This window comes from Bos javanicus, chromosome 26 (genome assembly GCF_032452875.1).
Source record: "Bos javanicus breed banteng chromosome 26, ARS-OSU_banteng_1.0, whole genome shotgun sequence".
Taxonomy (NCBI): domain Eukaryota; kingdom Metazoa; phylum Chordata; class Mammalia; order Artiodactyla; family Bovidae; genus Bos; species Bos javanicus.
The window spans coordinates 19,209,638-19,226,205 of NC_083893.1; the positions used below are offsets into that span (position 1 = coordinate 19,209,638).

Consider the following 16,568-nt stretch of genomic DNA (forward strand, 5'->3'; position numbering starts at 1 on the left):
TAAATTAAAACTGATGTAAATGGGTTTGAGAATAGTTGCACTACCTTTTATATATGTATATACTTCATACATACGTGGAGTCAGAAGTATATCTCTGTATCTTTAGCTTATAAGGAAACATAAGCTTTGGGAATAAAAGAAATAATCCCAAAAGTAAGTTATTAAGAAAAACATTTTTCAGGATCTTCAAGAAAGTCATTACCAAGAAGGGATTAATGCTTTAATGCTGTAATCCTGCAGTTAACAATAAACCAGGTCTATTGTCTGATATACAGATTTAAACTTAAAATTCAGTTCATGTACATCTTGAATTAGGGTATAGCTCCCAACTTTTCCTTTAGGGTCAGATGGTATTTTCCTGCCATGCTGCTGCTGCTAAGTCGCTTCAGTCATGTCCGACTCTGTGCGATCCCGTAGACGGCAGCCCACCAGGCTCCCCCATCCCTGGGATTCTTCAGGCAAGAACACTGGAGTGGGTTGCTATTTCCTTCTCCAGTGCATGAAAGTGAAAAGTGAAAGTGAAGTCACTCAGTCGTGCCCGACTCTTAGTGACCCCATGGACTGGAGCCTACTAGGCTCCTCCATCCATGGGATTTTCCAGGCAAGAGTACTGGAGTGGGGTGCCATTGCCTTCTCCAATTTTCCTGCCATCATTGTACATAAATAGTAACAATAGGTAAATGAATGAGTGTGACTGTATTCCTTGAAATTCTGTGTACAAAAACAAGAACCCTGTTTTTCTGTAAAGTTCTAGAACAGGCAAAACTAGCAGCTAGGTACCTCACTTAGCAGTTATGTAACTAAAAGAAAGGAGTAGTGACTGGGTCCTGGAGGACAGTGAACAGTCTGCCATAGATCTGACTCTAAACACGTAGTCTGGGTCAGTCAGTCTAATTCATTACAGTTATGATAAGACCCAGTATCAGGTCTGGACCAGGTGAAGTGCATAGTAGATTTTAAAAAGCAGTTGGTGAGATTAAATCCAAAATTAGAACTACCTGAAGTTGTCACTAATAATGATGATTTTTAAAACCAAGGATTAATTTTCTTGATGTCTGGAATTTTCTGAACATTAGTTAACTGTTAAGAACTATTAACTTCCTTTTGCTCTGCTGCTGCTGCTGCTAAGTCGCTTCAGTCATGTCCGACTCTGTGCAACCCCATAGACGGCAGCCCACCAGGCTCCCCCGTCCTGGGATTCTCCAGGCAGGAACACTGGAGTGGGTTGCCATTTCCTTCTTCAATGCATGAAAGTGAAAAGTGAAAGTGAAGTCGCTCAGTTGTGTCCGACTCTTAGTGACCCCATGGACTGGAGCCTACCAGGCTCCTCCGTCCATGGGATTTTCCAGGCAAGAGTACGGGAGTGGGGTGCCATTGCCTTCTCCGTCCTTTTGCTCTATTTCTTCCTAATTTTACCTGCAAGACCATTTTTTCTATTAAACCCAAAAATATTTTCAAAAGGGGAGAAGCATTTTAAAGGGTTATAAAATTCTGAAGTCTAAAAGGTTCTCTAGAGCCCATTTACGTTTTTTACCATCTTTTGTCAACTATTGTATAACATAGACTTCTACTGTGGAACTTTCTCATAGTCTTCAACTCCTGTGGTCATTTTATACCATGACTGAGCTTAGTTTTACATCAGGAAATTGTCTAACTAACCTTCAAAGCCTCTTTATTCCTTTTTCCTTCAAAGGAAATTTTTTCTTGACTAGTTGTTAAAAGGAAAAGATACTTTAGCAGTTGTCTTTTTTTTTGTTCTTTATAGTGCTTTATTTAAGAAAAAAAAAAGAAAAGGTCATGGTGCAAAAGCCTGTGAGTCAAACACCAGAGTCAACTTCATATTTTAATCACGTCTTCATTAATATTAATCATCTTCCTGATGAATATTGTTATTAATAAAAAATAATGGGCACCATTGATTTATTAAATGTCCACTAAATGCTCAACATCGTGCCCTTTGCCTTGTCATGGATTATCTCATTTCCATTTTCACAGCAACTCTGTTAGGAAGGAATTCAACCCATTTTTTACAGATGAGCAAACCTGGTTTACAGAGAGATTAAACCAGCCCATGGCCTCAAGGTGGCAGAACCTGAATTTTACTTTCTTACTTCCCTTCTACAACTGGGAAGAAAGAATAGGTCAGCCTCCCTGATTATAGGTGTCTCTTTTTTCTCTTATTTGATTGATTTTGTTTTGAATGACCCATCTCCCTGTTCCTCTCTGTCTCTTGTCTCTGCCCTTGAGCCTACATTTACATTAAATCCCAGTGACCTTCCCTGCCTACCTCCTCCTCCTCTGGTTCTTGTTTTCTTCTTATGCTTCCTTTCTCCAGTCCCCTAAAAACATCTCTTGTAAATAGTGTGATAAATACTTTACCTCCCCAGGGAACATGTGTGGGTTAATTAGTTGATGTCTATAAAGTGGCTGACAAGGTAAAATCCGCCCAGGTAGTTCGTTATGATGGGTTATTGCTTTTAATGGCTTCTGCTCTCCAGGCTGCTCTGTGTGTCATTATCCCCACTCCCCCCATGCACTTGTTGAGTGTTTCTCTCATCATGGAATGCCTTACAAGATACTATTTGAAAGATGTTTTTTAAAAGTAAGTTTTATTTTAAGGAATAAAATTCTTTTATTTTGTTGCAGAAAGAAAGGATTTGATATTAAATGGGTGGACGATACACATGCCCTAGGAGTATTCTCCAGTCCGATTACAGGTATTCACCCAGTGGATTTCACTGTGTTTATTGTCCATTTTCTTCTGCTTCTTTTCCTTATTTGCTTTCTGTTCCAGCCACCTGGCATTTTATTCAGTCACTATAGATAAATGACAGGTAGAGGTTTTTGAGGCAAGTTACTTTGGTACCCATGTGCTCCCCCCCCTCCCTTTTTACCCTAATCCAGTGGTATTTGGGGAGATAGTCAGCTTTTCAAGGTTATTTGCTGCATAACTGGCAGTTATGATAGTGCATAAACAGGTAGAGATTTAAGAAGCCAGTGTGAGTAAATGTTAATATGTTTGTGATTCCGCCCCCAGCCCCACTGACAGATGAATTTGCAGTAGCCTTTTAACCTGTCCAGTGATCATTTTTAATACATCCTTTCTGAGCGTATGATTTGGCCTCTTCATCGGCATCAGGATAGATCTGATGCAGAGACTTTCAGACAAATTAGAGATGTTGATTCCTGTCCAATTCTTCTAAAATAAGGGTTCTGCAAACTTATTCTATAAAAAGCCATATAGTGGATATTTCAGGATATAAGGTTTCTGTTGTTACCTAACTCTGCTATTGAGGAAAGACAGCATCCCTCGACATTGTGCAAATGAAGAAGCACGGCTCTGTTGCGGTAAAACTTTACAAAAACACGGTGGTTGGCTGGATTGGGTCCCAAAGCCATAGTTTTCTAATCCCCATTTTAAAGTAATCACTGCCGAGTTGTTCCTTATGGATTTTCTAGAGCTTACCATTTCTTTTGTCGGTGATGAAACAATAAAGCACAACATCTAGGAAATACTTTCTAAGAACTAGCCTTAACTATATATATATTTTGCATCACTCATCTTCATGTCTTCTACTTCTTTATATATATTTATTCTCTTTACAGCTCGTGATGCTCTTGGTAGTAAACATACCATGGTGAAGATCCGGCCCTTGTCACAGGCCACAAGAGCAGCCAAGGCCAAAGCTAGAGCTTATGCTGGTAAGCCTGTAACCTCAGGAGCTTTTTCTTACTGATAGTCGTGTTCTCGTTTTTTTTCCTAGCATTTGTATAGCATTCAGAGTTCTAAAGACATAACACTTTTATTTTTAGTGTTAAAAGAAATATTTTTAAGGAAAAAGGAAAAGAGAAAAGGCTCTGTTGGAAATACAGCGTTGGAGAAGCCACTTGGAGAGAGTGGGAGATGGGAACTGCAGGCGCTGCAGTCACCGTTTTCTGATGGCAGCCTTATCCAGTTTACCTCTGTGGTTAGCAGTTTGATAGTCACTGTAGGAAATTGTGTCAATACAGATAATGAAGGCAGGGTTGTTTGTGCTTTGCCGTGTTAATTTCCTCTGATCTTCATCTATCAGGCTTGTATTAATTACTGCTGATGCAGCCCTTGTTAGTCTATTTTGTATGTTAATTACTGAGTTAAATCTCTTGGAGCTAGAATGCTTTCTCTTCCTTACTCCCTCCTGCTCCCTCCTTTTCTCCCATTCAGAGTTTCTCCAGCCAGCAAAGGAGCGTCCTGAGACTTCAGCAGCCCTAGCCAGAAGGCTAGTCATCAGTGCCCTTGGGGTTCAAAGTAAGCAGAGCAAAACTGAACGGGAAGCAGAGCTTAAAAAACTGCGAGAAGCCCGAGGTGAGTTGAAGCTGATGGCATTCTTCTTTAGTTCCTTTAGAGCTCACTATAAAGCATGTGTTTAAAAAAAAAAAAAATGAAGCTCATTCCATATTGTCATTTCCGTTTCCTAGAAGCCTCCCACATATATTGAAATTGTGTTCATGACTTATATTTAGGAGGAAGACATGTTGGAATATGTCTGCCTGTTCCACACACCAAGGTATCCTAATCCATGCTCCTTTGTTGTTTTTCAAAAGATAGGTTCCGTCTTTTTAGCTCATCCATGGCTGTTTCTATAGTTCTTTCTCCTGACTCAGAAAAATTTTCCTATGAAGACATAGTAATCTCCCAGGCAGAAAATGGTATTTGCTGTGGTTTTACTGGGCCATGATTGCCATGATTTTATCAAATGGTTTAGATCTTAGGTAGAAGAAAAATTAAGGAAAAGCCAGCAATTGACATTGGTGATGATAACTCTAGGATGTAATTTTTTTCTTTAAAGACAGTCCGGAGTGGCTCCATTAGAGCACATCTAGGTTAGCCTAATCTTATTATTTTCCAGGACTTAAGACTTCTCAGAAAATATTTCAACTGATCCACAAGCAGGGTTTTTCTTTCCCTATAGTTTATAGTTGAGGTTAAATGTTTCTCTCCTCTTTATAGGCTATTGACTTGTATGTAAAGGCTTGGGACTCCGATTGCACTTCAGTACTTTTTATCAAACTTCAGACTATAAACAGTCTGATTGCCTTAGTCCACGATCTTTGGAATCTGAAGGCAGTTTATTCTGAAAATTCCACTTACTGAAAAGTAGCTTCATTTTTCCATTAAACGAATTGAAGTTTCAAACTCCTTGTTTATTACCGGTCTAACAAGGCCATTAATACTTCCTGTCCACTCTGCTTTGGTGATAGCAGGCAGCTTGCAGACTCTCAGCTGCACTGGCCAGATAACCAGTGACAGAGTGTGTCATGGCAGGTGCTAGAGTTTCAGAGTTGAACCAACTAATTTTTTGAAACCTTAATGATTATGAGGCAGTTTTGATTTTACTCATGCTTTCTTGACTCAAAGGGTTCCTTGAGATTATAGAAACAGGGGAGGATCCCTCTGGTTTTTATATGTGGCACTGTCAGAACTAGATAAAGTGGAACGTTCAGTGTCCTTAACCCTTTATTAATTGGTTATCTCTGAGGAAAATGATTTCTCTGTCATAACCACAGTCATCTCAGAAAGTCAGTGGCAGGTAATAACTGTGGTATGTATAAAAGGAGATGTGATTCTTTTTGCAGTGTATCATGCCTCCCTATGAGTGTAATGTCACCTGTATTTCGACAGGTATTGCAACAATAGTTTTGTGTGGATATCACCTGAGTACCCCACTGTTTCTCTGTAGGGCCATCATCATACAGGTGCACTTGAATTTATTTTAAGTGCCCAGCTATACAAGGACATTTCAGTGATGCAGTTAAAAATGAGGCTCTTGGCTAAGTGGGTACCCTGGTACATATGTTTTTGAAGAAGCCTTTTAGTTGTGAATAGAGGCCACTGTGATAAATTTCTCCTATCCATTGGTGCTAAAACTATACAGGTTATAGAGGGCTCTTCCTTTATTGTGTCTCAGAACTCTCTCATTCTTTATATCTGAGAAGATGCCTATGGAAAATTCCAATATAGCTTTCTGGCTGCTTAGGCATTAAGCTTATACTCTAATAATTGCCTGCATGGAACCTAAAACTGCTCACTTAAAAGATTTTTTTTTTCTGTGAAAATGAAAAGTACTGTTTAGATATTAAATAGAACAGATATTTTTGTTCCAGATCTTCCACTGGAGGGAAGGGGGTCAGTACAGCACAAGAAATAACATTATAAGCTATGGAATCAGACTGCCTGGGTCTGTATCTAATCTCTTCCATTTACTGGCGGTGTCACCTTGGGCAAATTACTTGCTCTCTGGAGGCCTCTGTTTCCTCATCCATAAAATGGAAATCAAGTGAGACAATCCACAAAATGTACTTAGTCATTTTCAAAACCCATAGGAACGCTCTCCTTCCTGTTTCTCTAGGCCCATAACAGGTACAGAGAAACAGGCCCATGATAGATAAATGTTAGCTGCTTCCTTTTTCAGTAATAGTAGCAATATCACTTTATAGTGAGTCCAGCACAGATTCCAGTACATATTTTTTTCTTGTCACTAATCTTTTTGTTTTCAGTTGCCTCTGATACTCTTATCAACTACATTTGGCGTTGCCCCTGTGCACAGCATTGTGCTCCCTAATTAGGAAGACTAGCGAGAGAGCAGGATTTTGTTCCTCTTTTTAAGACGTACAATCTGGTAGAGATATCTGCCTTGAGTAAGAAAGAAAATATGAACCTGATATTTTAAGCAGTTTTTTCTTCTCTTCACTTCCGAAGATTTTAAGATTAAAAGCCACGAAAAGGTTTTTGCAATTAAAAGGATTGAAGGAAGTTCCTGGCAGTATGCTAACTCTTGATGGGAATGATATTATCTCCATTTTAGAGGTAAAGTATCAATAACTGGACTAAGGTTACCCAACTGGTAAACTGAGAGGTGGTATTGGAACCTAGGCCTCTCTAATTAAAACCCATGTTCCTTCTACAACACTGTATTCCCTTTTGAAGGAGTTTTGGGGGTAATTAACATTTTTTTTTTCCCAGTAAAAAAAATTTTTAAGGTCTTCAGAAAATAAAATATGACAAGCTTCTTTTTAGTTATCTGTTCCAGTGGTTAAGAGCTTTTACTATCAGAAAATTCTTCCTTAGGTCTAACTGAAATCTATACAATAGTTTAAAAGTTTTTTCGTAGGTATTTACTGGAAATCAGAAGCATCTGGACACCATTCTGTTCTAACAGCTTTTAACTATAAAGATCAAGGGCAGATCAATTAGGAATGAGAGGATCTGGAGTACTAATAGAGTTTTTGCCGTTAACTAGCTAGGTAGCTGTGGCAGGTCTCTTATACCTCCCTGTGCCCCAGTTTCCAACACAGTGAAAGCAATGCTTGACTTGACCAACCTTGGAGAATTCTTTGAGCAACATAAGTTAACATATATAAACACGTTTAGAAAGGTGCTTTATGTATTTAGAATACTATTGTTTGTGTGACTCTTGGGAAGTTAATATTCATTATAATAACACATGCCAGTAATGACGAATACGTACTGTGTGCTATTGCCCCATTCGTTATCCGTGACAGACAGTGCTCATCAGTCATGATACTCCTTCTTGGTGACTTTGGACTTGACCATTTGCTAGTCGATCAGAATCAGTATGAAATGGAAATCTGTGTGCCATCCTGATACAGGTACTTCTGTTATTAATACTGGGGCTTCCCAGGTGGTGGTGCCGTGGTAAAGACTCGGCCTGCCAGTGCAGCAGACACAAGACGAGGGTTCAGTCTCTGGGTTGGGAAGATCCCCTAGAGCAGGAAATGACAACCTACTCCAGTATTCTTGCCTGAAAACTTCCGTGGACAGAGGAACCAGCTACAGTCCATGGTGTTGCAAAGAGTCAGACATGACTGAGTGCATGCGTGCATGTGCGTGTGTGTGCACACACACACACACATTAATGATACTATGGAAAAAATCCCATAGCCTCTCTTTTTCCCACTTCAAGAGTTCTGCTGTCTGGCACAGTGCTTAGTTTGTAAAGAGATACTCAGCTACATATTCATTAGCATGAATGACATTGGTTACTTTAGTTTTTCTTCGTTAAATCTTATTTCACTCATGATTCTACTCTGAACCCTTTCAAGTCCTCCATGATTTTCTTTATAAAACCCAGAGTTAAACATTGCATATGGAACTTTTCTAATTAATGAGTTTGGAATTTGGAATTTTGAAGTATAAATACTTTCCTGATAATTTCCTTTACCCTACTTTGGTCTTCTTACCATTTTATTGAGGAGTCTTTGTCTTAATCCTTAAAAAAGAGATTAAGAAAGTAATCTTGGAGAAAGGGAATGGCAAACCACTTCAGTATTCTTGCCTTGAGAACCCCATGAACAGTATGAAAAGGCAAAAAGTTAGGACAATGAAAGATGAACTCCCCAGGTCAGTAGGTGCCCAATATGCTACTAGAGATCAGTGGAGAAATAACTCCAGAAAGAATGAAGAGACAGAGCCAAAGCAAAAACAACATCCAGTTGTGGATGTGACTGGTGATGGAAGTTAAGTCCGATGTTCTAAAGAGCAATATTGCATAGGAACCTGTAATGTTAGGTCCATGAATCAAGGCAAATTGGAAGTGATCAAACAGGAGATGGCAAGAGTGAACATCGACATTTTAGGAATTGGTGAACTAAAATGGACTGCAATGGGTGAATTTAACTCAGATGACCATTATGTCTACTTCTGTGGGCAAGAATCCCTTAGAAGAAATGAAGTAGCCATCATAGTCAACAAAAGAGTCCGAAATGCAGTATTTGGATGCAATCTCAAAAACGACAGAATGATCTCTGTCAGTGATCTTTTATCATTGACAGTAAGTGATAAAACCACATTTTAAAGTCCAAACTCAGGAATATATGTAAAATTTCCCCATGTTCCACCTGTCAGAACACTTAATTTCCACGTAAAGTTGGAATCAGAGTTCTCAGAATAAGCTACTCTCATTTTAAAAGCTGGCTATAATTTTGTTTCATAACTGTGTGTCATTTTACTCTTGGGGGAGGATGATTAATTGGCTAGTTCTGAAAGGCCATCTTTTGGGGCACAGGCCGGAGAGGCAGAGTAAGTAAACAATAATTTGATCCCTTAGTTTGATTAATGAAATCACTAAGAACTTAAAAGTAAAATCATCTCTGTAGGATACCTAGTCAACTGTAATAAAAATCTAATCACAGTCGCTGCCTTCTGAAATCCTTTTTAGGAATTCCGTTATTCTGCCTTCAAGGACAGCACTGCATTGCTGACTCGTAGGCTAGGTCTTATGGCATTTTCTTGGTGTCCTTTCTCCTCTTTGTAAAGTTCCCTTCATTTCCTATCTTTTTCTTTGGGATGCAGCATTTACCCATATTTTTGGAGTCACCTGCCTTTTAATAAACTTACGTCTGTGGCCCTGATCAGAGATGAAAATGTTTACAGACTGACTGACCCACTCCAGTACTCTTGCATGGAAAATCCCATGGATGGAGGGGCCTGGTGGGCTGCAGTCCATGGGGTCGCTGGGAGTCGGACACAACTGAGCGACTTCACTTTATTTTTTCACTTTCATGGGTTGGAGAAGGAAATGGCAACCCACTCCAGTGTTCTTGCCTGGAGAATCCCAGGGACGGGGAGCCTGGTGGGCTGCCGTCTGTGGGGTCGCACAGAGTCGGACACGACTGAAGCGATTTAGCAGCAGCAGCAGCAGCAGCAGCAGACTGGTTTACCAATTATTGCCAAGTAAATAGCATGTATATACTTAATGCATTGATAACCATTCCACCCTCTAGAGTTAAATGCTCACTTAACATTTATGTGAGGTAGACTCCATTTCCCCATGTATTAATGATCATACACATACTTGGTAAGCCTGAAATCTAAAACTTGCTAAAATGCAGAGGTTACTTATATCAGCCCTCCTTGATCTCCCAGGTCTGTCAATCCATAAAAGAAGGCAATTAGATTAGTTTGACTAGACTTGTATTTCAAGTCTTGATGTTGATTTTTGCTCTGTAGGTGGCTACAAGTAGATTTTGTGATGATTTTTCATTGTTTTCTTAGGTGTAGAAGTACATTTTGAAGGTTTTAGTTTCCATCTCTTTTCTTTATTGTTTTAAACATGACACCAAACTGGCCTCTTTTTCATCTTCAGCACTTTCCATTTCCTCAGTGAGAACTCAACTCATTTAATATAATTGTTTCTGCCAATTTATTTATTATACTGAGAAATAAAAGTCTTCAGGGCTTTAGGTTAATCATTTCATACTAATATTCTCTTCTTCTTTGGTTCCATGCCCTCATGGCTGCTGTTGGGCTTTCTCTTAGTTTACTTTTTTAATTGGTGGAGTTAATAGGAGCTTTTTAAAAAAATGCTGTCTATCAGCTATTACCTCTTTTCTTTAGTAAAAGGCAACATGTTTATTCTTTACTATTCTGACCATATTTTTTTTTCCTACATATTTTCCTTTTCTGTGTAAATATTTTCAGATCTTGTCTTCAGATGTCAGGGTAGTGGAAAGTTTTCTGATTTAAGAACTAAGGACATGGGTTCCAGCTTCAGGTTTTCACTGATTATATAACCTTAGGCAAGTCACTTGACTCCTCCAAGCTTCCATTTCTTTAAAATGAAGAAAATATATTTAGGTCTTATCCTAACCTGTATTTATGTATTCTGTTCATGTTCTGTATTTCTAAATTTAAGCCTCACATTTTCACTGTTTCTTTGTGCTTCTCAATTTGTCTCTCTATTCTTGCTGATTTTATCATATGGTTTACCACCAGAATTTCCTCTTATATTTACATATATTTGGTAAACAGATGTACAGTCTTTTGTTAGAAAGTGTTAGGATAGGAAATGTTTCAGAAATCTAAACTATTCTAATTTCGGAAAGATAATATGTTTATCTTAATATCTCTTTCCTAACACCAAAATCAAATCCACTAGCATTAATATTTCTGTAACAGACTGACTAGTCACGTTAAATGGCATATAAAGGCTATAAAGCAGCCTCATGACCTTTCAGGTTATACTGTAGTTAAAGGAACTTTGGTCTCAAGCTTTTTAAAAAACAATTTTTTTTTCAGTGCTACTTTGATTTTGAAATTGTGAATTATGGGCCAAAATTCTGTTTTTCTACTGCTCCTGGATTTCCTTTCTTAAAACATCCCACATTGTCTGGTTTACCTCTCTGAGCTTATTAAAATATCTAAGTTCTAATAATTCACTTGTCTGGTTTCTTCACTTTTTCTTGGAACCCAGACCAGTTTTTGTTTTTGTCCAAGGTTGCCTTTGCCTTTAGATCCTCTCCTAACTTTTCCCTGTTTTTAAGGATCAGAACCAGCATCGGCCAGTTATCCTTAGTACTGTCTCCCTGGAGAATCCCAACCCAGTTTAAGCCTGCCTTGAAGCTGAGTCCAGGCTCTGAATTCGAACTAGCCTTCAGCTGGGAAGTTGCCTACCCCCGTTGTTTGCCTCTTGTAACTTTGCTGCTATTTTCAGATAGTGCCACCAGAGGGTGCCCAGATAGCAGCAAATTTCTCTTTCTCACATTTCCAAGTGCCAGTCAGCTTCCTTATCAAGTTCTTTGCCTTTAAAGTTGAGTCAAATATAAGAATTTTTGTAAGATATTCTGTTAATTTGGAAAGATAACATCAAAATAGCAAGTATTGATATTAACTCTAAACTCACTTTGATTTCTATAATTCCCCTTGGTTCATGACTTGCAAAATCTTTTACAGACATTATCTGAAATAATTGCCCTTGGAAGGAAGCACTTAGGCTTAATTATCTACATTTTATAGTGTCAGGATCAATGACTGACTAGCCATGAAATTAGAACTGGTATTGTGGCACCTAGTGAAGCACTCGGGTCACCAAACCGTGTATGGTATGTGCTGTCTCAGGTCTTGATGAAAGTGTTAAATGGAAACCAAGCTTATGTGTTAAAATTTGAAGATGGTTTGCCCAGATTTGTGCATTTTTTTGTTTTTAGAAATAGTTTTTATTTTCCCTTCATTATATGTGGTCTTTTTTCCATGTTGGAATTGACATTCCAGAAGATTTCTGGCTCCTGAAAGTACTCTGAAAATACTAAAATTTGATTTTCCTGTGAAGTATTTTTTTTTGTAGGATTGTAGTAGAGAGATATTACTAAAGCCCAGTGGCTACTATTTCCATTTGAGCAAGAAGGTAGAAGAAAAATATTAAAACATATTCTTGATCCCTTTTGAAATATTTATAAAGATCAGTCAGTCAGTTCAGTTGCTCAGTCATGTCCGACTCTTTGCAACCCCATGAACCGCAGCACACCAGGCCTCCCTGTCCACCACCAACTCCCAGAGTTCACCCAAACCCATGTCCATCGAGTCGGTGATGCCATCCAACCGTCTCATCCTCTGTCGTTCCCTTCTCCTCCTACCCTCAATCTTTCCCAGCATCAGGGTCTTTTCAAATGAGTTAGCTCTTTGCATCAGGTGACCAAAGGATTGGAGTTTCAGCTTCAACATCAGTTCTTCCAGTGAACACCCAGGACTGATTTCCTTTAGGATGGACTGGTTGGATCTCCTTGCAGTCCAAGGGACTCTCAAGAGTCTTTTCCAACACCACAGTTCAAAAACATCAGTTCTTCTGCGCTCAGCTTTCTTTATAGTCCAACTCTAACATCCATACATGACCACTGGAAAAACCATAGCCTTGACTAGATGGACCTTTGTTGACAAAGTAATGTATCTGCTTTTGAATATGCTATCTAGGTTGGTCATAACTTTCCTTCTAAGGAGTAAATGTCTTTTAATTTCATGGCTGCAGTCACCATCTGCAGTGATTTTGGAGCCCAGAAAAATAAAGTCTGACACTGTTTCCACTGTTTCCCCATCTATTTGCCATGAAGTGATGGAACCGGATTCCATGATCTTCGTTTTCTGAATGTTGAGCTTTAAGCCAACTTTTTCACTCTCCTCTTTCACTTTCATCAAGAGGCTTTTTAGTTTCTCTTCACTTTCTGCCATAAGGGTGGTGTCATCTGCATAACTGAGATTATTGATATTTCTCCCGGCAGTCTTGATTCCAGCTTGTGCTTCTTCCAGCCCAGCGTTTCTCATGATGTACTCTGCATATAAGTTAAATCAGCAGGGTGACAATATACAGCCTTGACGTACTCCTTTTCCTATTTGGAACCAGTCTGTTGTTCTATGTCCAGTTCTAACTGTTGCTTCCTGACCTGTATACAGGTTTCTCAAGAGGCAGGTCAGGTGGTCTGGTATTCCCATCTCTTTCAGAATTTTCCACAGTTTATTAAAAATCAGTAGACTGGGAATAACGGCCAGTTTCACTGAAGCACTAATGCAGTTGAGGAAGAGAACTAAAATAAATACCTTAATAGCAAGATAAGAATCTGGATCCTCCTTGGTTCTGACTTTTATTCCATATGCTTTTAATTTCTGTTAGCCCAGCCCTTTCTCTTTTTGTTGTATAGTAATGCTAACACTGTTTCAACTTACAGAGCACTTGGAAAGTGAAAAATATTAACTCTTGGAATCAGGTAAGAGAAAACCAGAGAATCCACCCATTTCATGATTGAAATTAGCTGTGTAATTCAGATTAAGGGAAAGCTACTGGTTATGTGAACTTATACTACTATTTTTAACACTGCTTTTATTTACAGAGAGAAAACGATTGGAAGCCAGGCAACGGGAAGCCATCTGGGAAGGCAGAGACCAGTCTGCAGTTTGAACATCACTTGATGAAAGGGATAATTCCAGGAATTCAGAAAGTACTTCCAGTTTTCAGAGGATTTTTCCAGACCTCTGTGTACATGCAGATGTGCGTGTTAATGAAAGAAAGAGATAAAGCGATCAAGACAAGGGCTGACTGGGTATAAGAAGAAGAGCAACTCCTGTTTGTCTTCACTCCTACGTGCAGTTCTTTGGAATCGCCTTACTGTGTTGCATGTGGAAGGAAGCCGTCAGCTTGGGAGAAACTTGGAGGATGTGACTTCCAGGAATCCTCTGGACAGGGCAAGCCATGCTTCCAAGATGTTTTAAGTGAAAGCAAAACAGAGGATTCAAACCTGTGACGATGGGAGATTTAGGCCCTGCAAAGGCAGGGTGTTCTTACTACCTCACAAAGCTGAGACCAGCAATATTGTGAGGGGCAGATGAGGCAGGTGGGGGACAGAGGGGAGGGAGCTGCTAGTACAAAGAGGTGGACCGGTATCTGGTGTAGTTGGTATTCACAGAATCTACACTGCCGGTTCCAGAACCCCAAAGTGGGTGAACTGCAGCAGGTGTAGGCATTTGGACTCCAGATCTTGTACTAAGCCGAGTGCCTGGGGCTGCTCCAGCTGCATGGCAGCCAGGGGCTTGCCAGCTTCATTCCTCATAGGAAGCTAGTCTTGGGAGCTGGGTGCCAGTTCCGGTTTAAACAGCACTATCATGTTATAAGAGGGAGACATTAAAGCCCATTTTGTGGTATACATCACTCAGCTGTTGGTCGGTTTTGTCGTTCCCACAAAGAAACGGGAGAGCAGTTCTCCCCTTATTTTCACCCCGATAACGCTGTGTAGGGGATTCGGTGGGCCTGTTGGTTTAACTGAACCCTGCTGAGTAGACTGTTGATCATCTGGTGCCCGAGAGTACACTACAAAAATACTCCCCTGGGATTGGTTTATGGCAGCTTCTCTCCCCTTCCTGTCCTCTTCACACATCCCCACCCCACCCTTTGCCATTTCGTCCAGTCTGACATCCTGCAGAAGCCATCTGGCACACAGTGTGTTTCTGGTATGGTCTTCTCTGCCCATGCCAGAGGCATTTGGCAAGCCACACCAGACCGTGCATTACAGTGAAGAGCAGCCAGAATCAAACACACACCTCTGGGCACTGAGAGATTTCCTAAAAGACACGGACAAGTCAGCTCAGGCTTTATCCTTCTCATATCTGCATCCTCAGTGTTTTAGGAAAGTAGTTCTACACTGAAGAGACGGTAGTGCTAAAGGGTAAGATGCTGAGGGAGCAAGAAACGGTGTCTCATTGTGCTTTCAATGAGGGCAGCAGCCTCATTTTTGTATGATTCAGTGCCTGTGACAATGATGGATTATTAGCATTGCCTCGAAGATGGTGGACTGGAGCTCTGTCCAGACGTTCCTCAAATGACACTGGCCTTGGGGTCTCGATCCTGCTGCTGTTCCGGTCTGAGAGCCCTCTTACAGTTCCTCAGCATTGTTTTTCTCATTCGTGGTCTGTTCTGAACCTGCCCCTTGTTCACATTCAGTACCTCCATTCCAAGTTTGGGGGAGTCATTACGTGCTTCTCCTGACCCTCTGCCCCAGTACTGCTTAGGCCAGGGCCCTTCTCTTTGGTGTGGCCATACAGCTTGTGCTTTCTGTCTTCAGAGAACAGAGGCATGTCTATTTGAACACTATGGCTGCATTTGAAAGAAGATGCAGGGAACTAGCCAGGTTTATACTGAGACAGTGTACCTCTAAGGTATGTCTTTGCTCTGTTTTGATCCTTCAAGGCTGAGGGTGACCTTGGATGGTTAAAAAAAAAAAGTGATCATTCCTGCCACTTGCCTTTGAGGTGCTTCCCCTTTCTGGCAGCATTTTGGCTTTTAAGGGCATTGTTAATGGTAACGTATAGTCCCATATTTATTACTCAGTTTTCTTACAGAACTCATAATTTCAAGACATTACTTTTATCCTCATTCTAATGCTATGTACTTGGTGGCCCGTAACTTAAACGTTTTTTCCAAATAATCAGCCACCTCTAACTTTGATTTATCCTTATAAGTAGATCCAGAGAAAGGATTTTGTTAACTAATACTGCAAGGTATGGCGGTGCCCTTGTTTCTACCATTAGTAGAAAATGTGTGTTTTAGTTGTAGTTTCTCCAGTAGAAGAAATTAATATACATTGGTTGGAGATAAGAGGGCCTGTTCAGGCCCAGCACAGACTATGGTGAGCTTGTCCAGAGGGGACCAAATCTTTGGCTGTATCCACACCATGCCTTCACACACAGAGCTAACTGGAGAGCTCCTTATAACTGCCACTGACTCTATTAGAGATTCGATAAGATAGATAGCTAATGCACTCTGCTATGCATGTATATTGCTTCCGATATGTTGAACTTGTGAATCCCAGTACTACCTGGAATTTATAGTAGAAAGATACATTCCCCTTTGATTTCCAGTATACTCCTCATAGAATAGAAGTCTTTATGGAATAGGAATAAATTAGGCATCTGCACGGTAAGCTGAGTTCCTAATACTTGAATTTCTGTAAGACTGAAGAATGCCAAGGTGAAAAATCTTCAGACATTTTTGGTGCTGTCTGGAATTTGGTGGTTGGTATTCTGTTAACATTCCTCATTTAGTTACAACTCATGCCAGCTACATCTTCCCATGTCCTTCCCTTTCAACTCAGAGGCGTAACAGCACAACCCTTATATAGCTTTTTCCAAGAATTAGAACTGGCTGCACCGATCACACGTGTGATGTGGGCACTGAGACAGCGCAGAGCCAGTGGCTGGCCGCCTGGCCTGCTTTTTCTGGCCTTCTTGGAAACCGGATCCAGCCAGAAGC

General features: G+C 40.1%; 1 protein-coding gene across 8 annotated transcripts in view; it reads left to right on the forward strand.

Annotated features, from left to right (window-relative positions):
• The window catches only part of R3HCC1L (R3H domain and coiled-coil containing 1 like), a 71,297-nt gene extending 56,826 nt beyond the window's left edge, over window positions 1-14,471 (forward strand). For all 8 annotated transcript variants that reach the window (XM_061403040.1, XM_061403048.1, XM_061403041.1 and 5 more), the window contains 4 exons: window positions 2,647-2,717; window positions 3,607-3,702; window positions 4,205-4,345; window positions 13,657-14,471. In XM_061403040.1, the coding sequence (XP_061259024.1) occupies window positions 2,647-2,717; window positions 3,607-3,702; window positions 4,205-4,345; window positions 13,657-13,724 (376 nt within the window). In that variant the 3' untranslated portion in view covers window positions 13,725-14,471. The remainder of the gene's footprint in view (window positions 1-2,646; window positions 2,718-3,606; window positions 3,703-4,204; window positions 4,346-13,656) is intronic.
• Window positions 14,472-16,568: the final 2,097 nt, after the last annotated feature.